This window comes from Musa acuminata, chromosome BXJ2-10, assembly GCF_036884655.1.
Source record: "Musa acuminata AAA Group cultivar baxijiao chromosome BXJ2-10, Cavendish_Baxijiao_AAA, whole genome shotgun sequence".
In the NCBI taxonomy this organism is placed as follows: domain Eukaryota; kingdom Viridiplantae; phylum Streptophyta; class Magnoliopsida; order Zingiberales; family Musaceae; genus Musa; species Musa acuminata.
The window spans coordinates 28,398,937-28,412,197 of NC_088347.1; the positions used below are offsets into that span (position 1 = coordinate 28,398,937).

Below are 13,261 nucleotides of genomic sequence, written 5' to 3' on the forward strand. Positions count from 1 at the left end.
GAAAACTATGAAGAAAAAGTGGTAGAATGGTAGGGAATGAGGCTTCCATTGAAAACATAATATTAAATTTTTATCCATGCAAAATGTGCCTTGATGCTTCTTATATGCTCTATCAGTGTAATGCATTACTAGTCCAGATTAATTATTATTCTTATAAAAGGTTGTAACTTTCCAAGGTACGAAAAATGCTATTTTTAGTACATAATGTCTCACCTTCAATTTTAAGCTTTTGGATGACTTGGTGATATTATAGTGATCAATAATTATTTATTAACCATTAAACAACTCATAATTACTGGACATGAACTCTTGTACTTTGTTTGTATTTACTTTATTTATTTAAGAACTCATTCAATGCTTTCATTCCTCCCAAAATATTTTAAATAAATAAAATGGATATTTTATTACTGTAAATGTTTTATTTCTCAGTTGCTATAAAAAAAATTACTGTGAAATGAAATATTTTTAATTTTATTTCTCATATATATATATATATATATATATATATATATATATATATCTTTGATGACTTTTTTTTTGTTAGTCCTCCCTTTTCTTTCTCTAATTTGGATCAATTTAGCTCAAATCTATCATAGGAAAAGATTGGCTGTAGGCAAAGAAATTATCTTTTTATAGGTGTGAAAAAAGTGAATTTATGATTTAATAGTTTTAATAAAAAGTACTTAAAATATTGTATTAACTTAAGGGATTAAAGAAACTTGACTCCTTTTATAGAGACCTTTTGGTAAAATAAAAAGAAATGGGGACTAATGTGAAAAATGTTTTCAACAACAACCCACCCGCCGCGGCCACCGCCGCTTCTGGAATCATGGCGACCGCTTCGGCGGTAGTAAGCTCGTCGCCCCGCTCTTCGGACTCTTCCGGTCTCTATTCGTGCTAATTTCTCTCCATTTCTTCTAAGTTCGTCTCCTTTTCTCTTCCAGGAATCCGGCTCGTGCCCGAAGAAGCTGACGCTCTACTCCTACTGGCGGAGCTCCTGCTCGCACCGAGTCCGGATCGCGCTTAATCTCAAAGGTTAGGTCGTTCCTTAAACCCCATCTCGGTTCCACTCTCTCGGTGTTGATGGTTTGTTTATGCAATCGCTTCGTTCTGATCGCGAAGGGTTGGATTACGAGTACAAGGCCGTGGATCTATCCAAGGGCGAGCAGTTCGATCCAGGTCAGTTGATGTTCGTTTGCCCCTGTTCTACGGTTGTTATTTTGCATGATCAGAGTGCTTGCTTTTTGTCCCCCTACTTATTGTTCTTTTGAGTGATTTGTTATGGTTTTATTGTAGAATTCGAGAAGCTTAATCCAGTTAGGTTTGTGCCTGTATTTGTGGATGGTGATGTAGTAGTTGCAGACTCGTTTGCTATCATATTGGTGAGTAGGTGATGGTTCTCTGTTAATTGCATCTTTGTTTATATTGGAGGAATGGACGTTGTTTTACATCTTGCTACTGATTAATTAAGTGTTTTTTTGTTGATTGGAACAGTATTTAGAAGACGAGCACCCTCAATTTCCACTGCTGCCTCGAGATCTGAAAAAGAAAGCCCTCAATCTCCAGGTGAGCCCACCATGCTGATGATATTCTTGCTAATGAATTTTTAAATTTTAACAAACATTTTTTGCACCAGTGCTTCTACTTAACAATATATGTCGATAGCATGTTTCATCCTTTTGTTCCAAAGAAGCAACCAAATAGCGATTACAAGACTGAAAACCGGTAATGCAGTTAAAGCACCTTGTTTGCTCAACAAAATGGTAATCATGTTACACGACAAGTATTTTATAGTACTGACCTTGTTTGTATTCCCAATTGCAAGAAACAATTTTCTGTTTGCTCCTCTTAATAAGCACCAAGCTTCTCACTACTCATGGAAATTGCCTGCCACACTTATTATGTCTATCTTAAAAACTGCTTAGGAAATCTAGAAATAAAGTGCTCATCTCCATGTCTCTATTCTCATTGATCCCTATCTAGTTCCTAACAGCACAAGTGAAATGTAACGACACAGTGTTGCCTTGCAAAGAGCAAGGATACAAATTAACTCAATGGTCTGCCACTGCACATAATAATTAAGAGAGTTAAACAAAAATCAATAGCACAATCTGCATCCATCCACTAAAAAGAGTTGGTTATCTTTTTTACAAGAAAAGAACTTGAGTTGGGATTACATCAGAAAGAATGCTATTATCTAAGGCATAATCAGCCTGCTTAAAGTATCTTTCTTTTCCCCTCACCAGGCTGGACATGATTTTGTGACCTTTTCTTTATTTATTTTTTAAGTAAATAAAGTTCCTTTATCCATTACTAGTGCAAGAAACTAAAATGTCTTTTCATCATAGGTAGCAAATATCATTAGTTCAAGTATCCAGCCACTTCAGATGCTTTCTGTATTGGTAAGTCAGAAGCTGGGCCAACTGGATTATGTTTATTAGTGATGGTGAAATTATATGTTGCTTTTGCAAAATTTTAATACAAAAATTGGAAGTTACTTTTTCTTCTAATGGTTTCGTAGAATTTCATTGAGGAAAAAATCAGTTCTGACGAGAAAGTTGCATGGGCTCAGCGTCACATCAACAATGGATTCACTGGTTGGCTTTAACTTATATCACTATCCTATTCTGATAAATTTATATCATCATATTGCACAAAAGAAACCCCACAAACTATGGTTTAAAATGTTCCAAGAAAGATTCCCATTAACTCCAGTTTCATTTCTATTTTTGATGAGCCATCTTCTAGATTTATTAATGAACACCAGAATTTTCTGGTGTTGGATAACCTGCTTTTCATCAGTATTTGTTCTTTGTTCTGATTTTCTGTGGTTTTCCTTAGTACAAATGTTCAACTTTTGCTTTTGTTTTATTCTTCTCATTTGCATGATGGGATTGAACTTGTTAGGCCACTGTTATGTTGTTCTCTGGTCACCTTAGATTGACATGCAATCTCTTTTATGTCAACTCTGTTAGGACAACATGCATTTGTATGCAGCAGTTCTAGAATGTTCTTTTGCTGGTATGTTTGTCAGAATAGTGCAAGCAAAATATCTGATCTGACATTAAATTTTTTGTGCATGATTTCTCTTAAAATGAAACAAAAATGAGGCACATGTTTGGTTGGTAATTAATGGGAAATACCAATAAACAGCTGGAAATCAATGCCATAATGGATACATTTATAAAGGAAATAATTATTCGTTTGCAAATAGATAAGAATTTTATCATGCTTGTTGTTCAAACAATTAATGTTCATATTAGTCTTCTGCTTATTTGAGTGCCCAAGTTTTCTGAGTTTGATTCATAGGATAGACATTTCTCATTTAAGCTGACCATTTTTTGATGTTGTTGTGATATAGCAATAGAAAAATTGTTAGAAGGCTCTGCTGGGAAATATGCTTCAGGAGACAAAGTACAACTGGTTTGTCTGCCAAAACTTTTGTTGTTTCCTTGCTATGACATGTGTATGTATACAAATAGTTGATTAAGTATGTGTTTTTCTCTGAGTAAGTGGCAAGATATTTTTTGTTACTTATCAATCCTCTTCACATCTCAATGGGCAGAAATCTCTTCTGTTTTACTATTTTTTGTTTACTGACCATGTTGGAAATCACAAATTGGCATGGCTCTCTGAGCCTAGTCAACTTTTGCTCAATGCTTAGGACATTTACTAATTAACCATCAAAAATAACTTAAAAGCTTTGATCGGTAGAAATTTTCCAATAGCACAGTGCATTAGATGCCTTCCTATGTCTGTCAAGATAATCTGACCAAATGAAACCTTTCTAAAGCTAGAACATGCTTAAAGAAGAGAGAAATAAAGTTATCCAGTTAACACTGTCGAGTGGGTTTCTCATCCACAGCACAATTCACAGAAGTAAAATATAATTAATAAGGTGGAACTACACCCACTCGTCAAATATGGATTTTTTTTCTAGATGAATGAATCAGTTGGCACATATATTGGTGGTAAGTTTTTCCATACGATGAATATCTACTAAAGACTGACTTGCCGATGAATCTTATTTGGTAGAAGGTCACGTATCTTATCAGATGTATGTGTCACCCACTGCAATGGAAAATTTATATTACATGCTTATTGTCACATGCAGGCAGACGTGTTTCTGGCACCTCAGATATATATCGGAGTAACACGTTTCCAGATTGATATGGTAATCAGTTGTATATAACTTTTCTGCTTTCACTTTGTGGGCTATTTTCTTGAATTCGATTGAAGCACTGTGGAACTGAAAACAATAAAATCTTTCAACCTCTTGAAATTTGTTGTTTGAAAACGAATAATGATGGAACTTCTACTTTCTATGAAATTTATCATGTCTCATCTTAGTTCCTGAGTTTGCACCATCGACTAACATTACTTGATATCTTGCTTGCTTTTGTCCCAAGAGCCTGAAAATTGGATTTTATATCTGTTGCCAAAATTTTCCATTTGATAACAGTTTATTCAAAAACCTTAGGTAAGCATGTTGTTTCTGCAGTCTCAGTACCCTACGTTAGCCAGAATCTATGATGCGTATGCTGAACTGCCTGCATTCCAAGCTGCCCATCCGAACAGGCAACCAGATGCATTTCCTTCATCTTCACAATCATGTTGAAGTTGGACTTGCTTCATCCAAGATGTTATGGTGATATTCTACTTTCTGTCTTGAAATTACATGTTTATATTTGATCGAAGGGAAAAAAAATAGTACATGTTTGTACTGCTGCTTCTGTTGTATACTTGGAAGACTAAAAGAAACTGCTTGACACAAAAGTTTCATGTGCACGACAAATCTGCGAGCAATCTGCAAAGACTTTTACCAAGGTGGTGCATCCTATCACAAAATGCTTTCGGCAGTCGAGGGATGTAATTGGAATGGCAGAAAACTTCTCTACATGGTACATAGCTGCACTTGCATGTGCCTTTTCTTTGCCATATGCATTGTATCATGTGTTTTTTAGCAAAAGATTTAATTAGTTTGTGGAAGGTAATTTTGGAATATAAGACCATGGTTGTTTAATTAAGGTATGGTTGATTTAAAAGGTAAAAAAACAGGGGTTCTCTGCATATTTATTATCTTTGCAAAAGTTGAGAATAGCATACATGCCATTGTAAATTTTGATATAGCAAATGTACATATGTCTCTCAAATTTTGATGCTATTGTCTTTAATATCCATACAAAAAACACATGTTAAACCACTTCTAATCATAGATATAAATATTAAAATGTAACTTTTGTTTTGGTCATGTCTAACTGGTGTGGCCAAAGAATTCATCCAACCACCTTCTTTTTATGCAAAGGAAAATAACATTTTTTTACCATGCATGGTTGACATTCATGGGCATGGTGGATGTCATGGAGATGTGGTAAAGGCTAAACAAGGACATGAGATCAGTAAAATGTCTATCAATACATTTGCTCATGTGTTTCTTATAAACTGTAGGAATTTACATTCACATTTCTTTCTCCATTGGGGAAGTCACTGCCAACTTCTTTAGGTTTTCAATGATCATGACCAGCTTTGTGTTGAGCCTGTTGACAAAACACTTTGGCAACCAGCCTGCCGGATCCAACTGCCAAGAACAAGAGACAAGAAAGAAGAGCAAGTAAGCACACTACATGAATTCCACAAGAAGCTGAACCATAGAACATCAACAGTATGAAATGATGTTTTGGTGCGTGTGTGTGTAGATAGATATGGATCGTTCGATTGCCTGCACAACATAAGTCACCATGCAAGAGTCGTCTTCAAGCTTCTCCACCACCCACCCCGACTGAAGCAGCAGCCCTCGAATCGCTTTGTTGTTCTTCGGTTGCAGTCCTGCCGCGATCTCCTTCGGCAGTGAAGCCACCGCGACCACCTGCGTGTCATCAACCACAGGGAAAACTATCTAACACATCATGTTCTATCGATCAGCTTGATTGGGTCTTGGAGGAAGCTTACTAGGGTTCCATCATCCAGAGTCTCACGACGCTCGTAGACGATGAACTCTCTCTTCTTGAAGAGCGGCTTCGAGGAGTCTCCAAATCTGAGCCCGATGATGCTGAGGTTGTCATCGAGGTCCTTGATGTGTTTGGCCTCCACCAGGTCCGGATCCCATTGCTGGTGTAGAAGAGAGAAGAGACATCATGCAGGTGATTCTTTGATGCAGACAACAAAGTTGATCTTAGCATCATGTATCAGAACCTAGTATTCCTAGATCTGATACAGTCTATTCCTAGTATCCTGATCTGGTTCAACGCATCAAAAGTCAACTGTTCTTGCCAATCCGACGCAACATTGTATTTGATGTCGTCTCGAAGCACAGCCAACAGTGCAGGTTCTTCCGACAACTCTGACTAAGATTCCAGGACATGTCATGTGGACTCTCATGGGAAGATCCAACCAGTTATCGGATCGAGCTTCCCACCTACCGCCTAGTGCCAAGGAATTATCCATGCTGCTGCATGGGACGGCTTGCCACTCTCGTCGAATCCTTGAAGAACTCCTAAAGCTTGGATCCGATGACGCTTCACGATGCTTGTAGATAACAGAGCATAGCAGAGTGTTTGAACTCACCTTGGCGGCATCGATGGCAGTGGCGACCACGATGAACTGCTGCGGGGAGACCGAGCGGAGCAGCCAACGGCTTCTGAAGACGTGGAGAGAGCCCGCGCTCCGCTTCGATATCTCCACGCCGTTCTGAAACGCCAAGACCTTCCAGCCATCGCCACCTCCGGCCCGGCTGGACTCCGACGCCGACAAGAGCTCCTGAATGCATCGCTCGCTCGCGTACGTCACGTACCTCCTCAAGGAATCCTCGCTTACAGACCTTGCAGTAAACCCAGAGCAGATCAGTGTGGGCAGAAGAAGCTGGTAATGGTGTCAGGTCCCGAGGATTACCAGGAGCGAGAACAAGATGAAGCAGCCACTGGAGAGGAAGTGTTGCTCATCGTGTCAGGTGGCGGTGGGTGCGGAGGGAGAGAGAGCGGGGCATATCCCGGGAGCTTTAAAGCGAGGAGCCATGGAGGCGAGGGGAAGGGATGGAAGTGGGCAGGTAGTGATTGGGGCACATGCAGTGCCAGTGCAGTCACCTCCATGATTGGCCCCAGCTGCACGTGCTCTCCCCACGCAGGGGCATTAAAGATGGCTTCTTTTCTTTAAAGCAGGGAGAGGGAAGGGTGGGGAAGACGGAGCACATGGACTGCTGGTGGCGAGACATGGAAGGAAGCAAATAGAGGGCAGATGAGCCCGAGAACTAGTGGCGCCATTGATGCTCTCCGGAGCTCTGCGCATGCTCTGCGGGAAGGGAAGTTTTGGTGGGGCAAATCCACTCTGGTGGGCCGGAGCCCCCCCCCACATCTCCCCGGTGCATGCGGTCTTCTCTGTTGATGCCTTGAAGCGGATGGACTCTGAGATTTGATGGGTCTGCTTGATGTGATGCTAAATGCTCGGATCAGTGGAATGAGTGAATGCTTTTCTACCGATTTACTTAACATTAGGAGGAAGAAAAGAAAGATACTGTGCTTTCAACATGGAAGAAAACACATTCATCAGCTTCAAGGAAAAGTGAGTCTCATCATTTCTGTGATGATTAGTGGCAGTATCAGTTTAAAAGTGGCCAAGCGAAGAAGAACACCTCAGTTTCTTTCCATTAAATATTATCCATCAACATCTGTCATCCTACCTGGATTTAATGCTAGGTTTTCCAGTCAAACATACTGAATAAGATCGAGTTCAAAGGATTTAATATCAAGATGATGCAGATCTGCCATCACACTGTGACCAGTGCAATAGATGGCTAATTATGAGGATGAATCCACAGCTTGTAAAACATATCCAATCTTTTGGATCTTGACTAACGATTTTAAATATTGGAAATACCTTAAGATTGATGAAATATACAAACCATAACCCAAGCTGTCAAACTCAGATCTAAAGAGCTGCTGCTGCTCTTATCACTCTGCTACCTAAAATGACTAAGAACCCAGTAAAAGACAGCTGATAGAAGGAGATGTCTACATACATGATCTGATCTTGCCTCCCAAACATTTCAGCATCATGCTTTGCAAAACATCACCTCAGATTCTACTTTTGAGGAGAAACCATCATTATCTTCCTGTTTATGTTGGAAATCTGTGGAGCAAGCCATGATCAGCGAGCACTGGGTGTCCACCTTTGGAGGATAAGAACAGGCAGCAGCGACCAGAATGGTCCAAGAGGAACTGCTCCACCAAAAGCTAACTGCAGCTTCCTTTCCTTGGAAGTACAAGAACCATCCAGGTCTGGGAAAAAGAAGAAGGTGCTTTCTTGCACCAGAAACGTGGACAATCATGGAGACCGAAGTGGATAACAGGTGTGAGGACTCCAAGTTTGTGAGGACGGGAGGATCTCAGCTTTACAGCCATTGGAGAGATCACAGTTCATAATAGGCAAGATAAGTCTGTTGACATCGCCCATGTTCCTGTGAGGAGGAAACAGGAGCAGTGGGAGCTCCTGTAATCATCATATGCTTATATGCTGGGGTTGATGATGATCCTTTTGTATTCTTTAAATGAGAACAACTTGTTTGGAGATCAAATTATTTGGAGGACAAGAAATTTAATTTACTGTTGAGCTATTTAATCTGCAATAGAACGTATCATACAGTTTTGTCGTAGAGAAGAAGGCACAATGTGAGCCAAACCATCCATCCCACCTCAATGCAATTAAAGCGAATCTATACGACACCAATTCCCACAAATAATTTTCTCTTAATCGTTCTCTAATATATATAATATTGTTCAAGTAAGTTTTAGGTTATGACATCAGCTTTGGATCCTCTTCCGGTTGCTTTGATCGACGCCGACGCGGCGCGCAAGTCGCTCATCGTTGTCAGATGCGGACTCCGTCGAGGCAGAAGTTGCAGATCCTCGTTCTTCCTAAATTTCAAGAAAATCTGTTGTTTGTGATCTTTGAATCCTCGTCTGGGTTCCTGGAATCGTACCAATCGTATTAAAGCTGCGATCTTTTTGATATTTCGATGTCGACCCGATTAAGGGTTTCTCTCTCCGTGGCCCCTGCACGAGGAGAAGAACCTGAATCATCATCGTCGAATCTGATATCTTGTGGTAGGTAGAGGCGACAAATGAAGATGCGTCGATGCATGCGTGTTGGACCTGCAATTGGTGATGAAGGCAGTGCCGTGGTCGGGGATGCTACTGAGCGTTTGGACTCTTTCGTGGACGAGCTGAGGAGGAATAGAAGTGGTATGCATGTGGAATCTCCATTTACTGATTCAAATGCTGGGAGCCTGGTGCTGCAGATGGATTCAACAGGACTTGTATGTTTCTTATCACTTTGGCCTTGGTCTTCTCATTTACCTAATTATGTTGTTGGCATTTACAGCTGCAATTTCTTCATCCTGTGTTGTGAGGTATCTGCTTAAGATTAATTTCAATACATGGGTACATATAATGATTTAACTTTGATCTAACTGCTGTTGATTCTTATCTAATTCCAAGAAAATTCATGTTGTTGAGATACTTTTATGCTGCAGACTAAGCCTTAGGATAAAGATCCATTAATTAATTGGCTAGCTTTCCGTTGTGTGCATACCAAAATAAATGCTGGTGGGTGGAAGAAAAAGAATCCATTCTTCATATTCTTCCAAAAATTCGTGATTGAATTGTGACTTCAGGTTGAGTGAGAACTTTATAATAAATACTAGGTTAACCTTTTTTTTTTTTTTGCTGTGCTTGTTTCTATGAACTCTAATTAAGCCTCGATCTTTAGTTTGACACGAGATTCTGATTCCTTTTGTTGCTAAAACCTAGGCTGGGGGGTTTGTTTAATCTGCTTATTTGTGCCTTTGAAATGAACAAGCTCCCTCTGTTATAGCTTGTTCATTTCCTCCAATCTAGATTCTCCCAAATTTAATTGTTTTTCTACTACATCCTGTGAGTTATAGCTTTCTATCGGACATGTTTTACCTTTTAGGCCTCAAGGAAGTTCCTCTTTATGTCTGATTTTGCTTGGTTAGGAATTTGGCACCAACTTTGGATGGTTCACTTGTGTGATAGTCCTGCTATTAACATTTTTCAAATCTTTTATGGAACCTACTTAAGCTTGAATGTGCCTCTATAGGTGGCCTCATATTTGTGGGTAAGGTATTTGATGATGGTTATAATCACAATGATTTTTCGCGATGGAAGGTATAGGCAATGTACATGATTTTGATGGATAGGGGTATCGTAATGCACAAGGCTATACAGCTACTGGCCAATGGCTTCCATTTGAATTTTAAGCTTGTATGCTCAGACAAGGATCAATTTTTCGTCTGTAAAACTTTCAGAGTTTGAATGTGTGATAGCGAGCAGTGACAAAGTAAGTAGCTTTAGGCTTGAGGAAAATTCCTTGTTAAACAATGCTTTCGGTGATGCAGACAATGTATGATTTTGATTCAAGCTGTCTTCATTGTTCACAGACTTGTAATCTGGTATACTGCAACATATTCAGCTCATGAAACCAAAGTATTTCTTATTCTCATATCTGATTGATTAGTTCTGATTCATTAGTTTCTGGTCTCTAATGTGATCATACAGTTCCTGCGTACCTGTAGTGCCTTAGCACTCTATGCCATTGTCAGTCAGGTGAACTGTAGCCTCAGTCACTTCCGTCTTCCCTCTTAGATAGCCGAGTCATTGCGATCTGAATCTTCTTTGAAAAGTCCAGATGAGGAGTTCATTCGACAAGGCTATATTTGCTGAGAATGTTCAAGCAGGCCTCTTGGGTTGCGCTGAGGGGGCAAGGAAGAACACAACAAACAGTAAAGTAATCAGAATGTGTATCAAACACCTTGGTGCCAGGAAACATCAGGTCTGCAAGTTTCAGAATGTGGTTCTCCAGGATGCTTCTGCAGCTAGGTCGGAATGCCGACATTACTGTAATAGGATTTTACATACTACCTGACAATGGGAAATATATGAAGCAACATAAAATCTTAGTGTTCTATAGAAGTCGAGCTGCATAGAGCACTAGTATATCAGAAGAACATTAGTATTCTATGATTTAAGACATCAGAATCTTTGCTGCAGTCGAGCAGTGGAGAGGTTGGAAACCGATAACTTGAGCTCAAAAAGGTTGATAGACATTGGCAGTCTATCGGCTTCGAAGTATATCAGAAGAATCCTTTAGTTTCTTCTGGCAAAAGGGTAAGTGTCTTGGGAGTGAGGATGCATGGTACAACAAGGAACAAAACCGAGAAAGACGGAGAAGCTTGATGAAACTAAACCAATTAAAACTTGATCGGTTGATATAAGTGAACCAGGGCAAGGAGTACAGGCAAGGCTTTCATGCATTACTTTCTGTGTTCTTCCTGGATGATGGAAGCTTCGTGAGTTGTCAACTGTTCTTCAGTCTATCTTGGCTTGTATCATTCAGTAAGTAAAATGTTCTGACAGAAAAATGAGTAATTTTTTGCCTGATTGTAGCTCGAGGATGGCATCATTTCTTTATCAACCATTGACTTGACTCTGCAGGAATTAGCATGTTTCCAGGGCCAGAGAAATGATTCATCTCTCTTATTAACAACATCTCTTTCTTCTGCTAATTGTGCTTGCAGAATGTTGATGGAATCTAATATCAAGTGGAGCAGCACTTGCCAACATGGTGGCCATGTACTCTTACCTGCTTTAGTGTCACATAAAACAAGGTTATGTTGTCATGACCTACTCTGTAAACTCTTTATATTGCAATAACCATGGATTAAGAGCACAATGTGAAACCGTGTTTCATTCACAGTGACACTCAAAGTCTATCTGAAGGACCATAACACTTTTGTTTCTGTACGCTAGTCCGAATCAGCAGCATCATAGACAGCATCATAAACTATGTTTTTGCACTAAAAGTTGAGTACAGCGAGAAGCAGTCAAGTCATATGATTAGTGGATTGTGCTAATGGAGGATTAATTCCACAAGGAGCATGTGCCAGTGCTGCCAAGGTTCTTTCATTTGGTTGTTCAGATGGGGACACTGCCAATGTTAGTTGAGAAATCTGTCTCAAGCTCAATCATTGCACGCAAGAACCGATTCCGATAGTAAACCTACCTATTATCGGTGTGCAGTGGACCCAATACAATTCACCTTTTGAGAAGGAGCTAAACTGGTTTTTTCCTTCTGAATTCTTTGAACTCATCAGTATGTGAGAGGGAGAGAGTGGTGGTTTGCTTGTTACTTCATGTTGCCAGTAGGATCCTCTTATTTCTCCTTGGAACTCTTCTCAGGTATGCTTCTTTGACATCTCCTTTTCTCTTTGCCAGTCCTTGAATCAATCATTCTTAGACTGAGGAAACCAGATTCCATGTTCCCAACTACATGCCAGCTAATAGTATTTTATCTGATGCAGCAGTCTCAGGTTAAGATGGATCAAATTCCATCCCTCTTTCTGCCAAACATTCTTTAGCAGGAAGTATTTGTTTGCATGCAATCCACGCAGGATTGAGATGCCAGATTCCCTTCCATGGTTGCTGATTAGGATCATCTTCCTTCCACCTCTGCAAGCTTGAAACCATCTTTTGCGCTGTGCCAAACAAAACTAGCAGACAGGCATCCGATCCCCATGTTATGGATCTGTTCTAACTCAGAAGAACAAGGATTGCATGAAATGAGCTGCCTCTTTCCAGCTTTTGGTTCAGAGGGTTGTTCATGGAACTTGGCTTCACTATGTATTGATTACAAGGGGTCTGATCCAGTAGAAGTATTTATTTTTTTACAGTAATTATTTGAAACCTTAAAATATTGATCTGATACCAATTTTGAGAATATATGGATTGAAATATACCGTCCATTACTTATCAAAATTAATAAAAAAATAATTTAACATATTGAATTCAATTTCAATTGAAGTTAATTTTTCTAGTATTTGTGTCTATCAAACTACATAAATAAATAAAAAAATATTTTTAGGAAAAAATTATTATACATCGTTAATATCGAAACTGATCCGATATGACTCATTCACTCATACTTGATGCTGTATGTTCCTTGAGGTTAAATGTTTGCAACCCAATGAATAAGAGGTTTGAATTGAGAATGTTAGAAATTATACTTGAAAGATTTTTATTATATAATAAATAATTAAGAGAATATTTTTTATATTAAAAATATTTTTTTTTCTAAACCTATATACCATTGTGGTAGGTTTAAATGATTGGACTCCTTAGTGATATATATATATATATATATATATATATATATATATATATATAGAGAGAGAGAGAGAGAGAGAGATTAAGGA

General features: G+C 39.2%; 2 protein-coding genes and 1 long non-coding RNA gene across 5 annotated transcripts; 2 read left to right on the forward strand and 1 right to left on the reverse strand.

The window, feature by feature from the left end:
• Window positions 1-792: 792 nt before the first annotated feature.
• LOC135586002 (glutathione S-transferase zeta class-like) lies at window positions 793-5,072 on the forward strand. 3 transcript variants are annotated; one of them, XM_065129072.1, is made up of 11 exons: window positions 793-850; window positions 945-1,035; window positions 1,123-1,179; window positions 1,297-1,382; window positions 1,495-1,566; window positions 2,349-2,402; window positions 2,522-2,597; window positions 3,362-3,423; window positions 4,115-4,174; window positions 4,502-4,648; window positions 4,778-5,072. In XM_065129072.1, exons 1-10 carry the CDS (start codon window positions 830-832, stop codon window positions 4,616-4,618), a joined length of 696 nt encoding a protein of 231 aa, XP_064985144.1. In that variant the 5' UTR covers window positions 793-829; the 3' UTR covers window positions 4,619-4,648; window positions 4,778-5,072. The 3 variants fall into 3 exon arrangements, with proteins under 3 accessions (XP_064985144.1, XP_064985143.1, XP_064985146.1); XM_065129071.1 differs by having other exon boundaries at window positions 794-850; window positions 4,502-5,072; XM_065129074.1 differs by having other exon boundaries at window positions 815-847; window positions 4,502-5,072.
• A 335-nt stretch (window positions 5,073-5,407) lies between these two features.
• LOC135624938 (uncharacterized) lies at window positions 5,408-7,027 on the reverse strand. The gene is made up of 5 exons (XM_065129070.1): window positions 6,889-7,027; window positions 6,565-6,817; window positions 5,950-6,108; window positions 5,720-5,866; window positions 5,408-5,578 (listed from the first exon to the last, which is right to left on the reverse strand). The coding sequence occupies exons 1-5, from the start codon at window positions 6,936-6,938 to the stop codon at window positions 5,459-5,461; spliced, it is 729 nt and encodes a 242-aa protein (XP_064985142.1). The 5' UTR covers window positions 6,939-7,027; the 3' UTR covers window positions 5,408-5,458.
• Window positions 7,028-7,078: 51 nt separating this feature from the next.
• LOC135624939 (uncharacterized) lies at window positions 7,079-12,704 on the forward strand. Its single transcript, XR_010491829.1, has 3 exons — window positions 7,079-9,307; window positions 10,111-12,248; window positions 12,374-12,704. It is a non-coding gene; the product is annotated as an uncharacterized LOC135624939 (long non-coding RNA).
• Window positions 12,705-13,261: the final 557 nt, after the last annotated feature.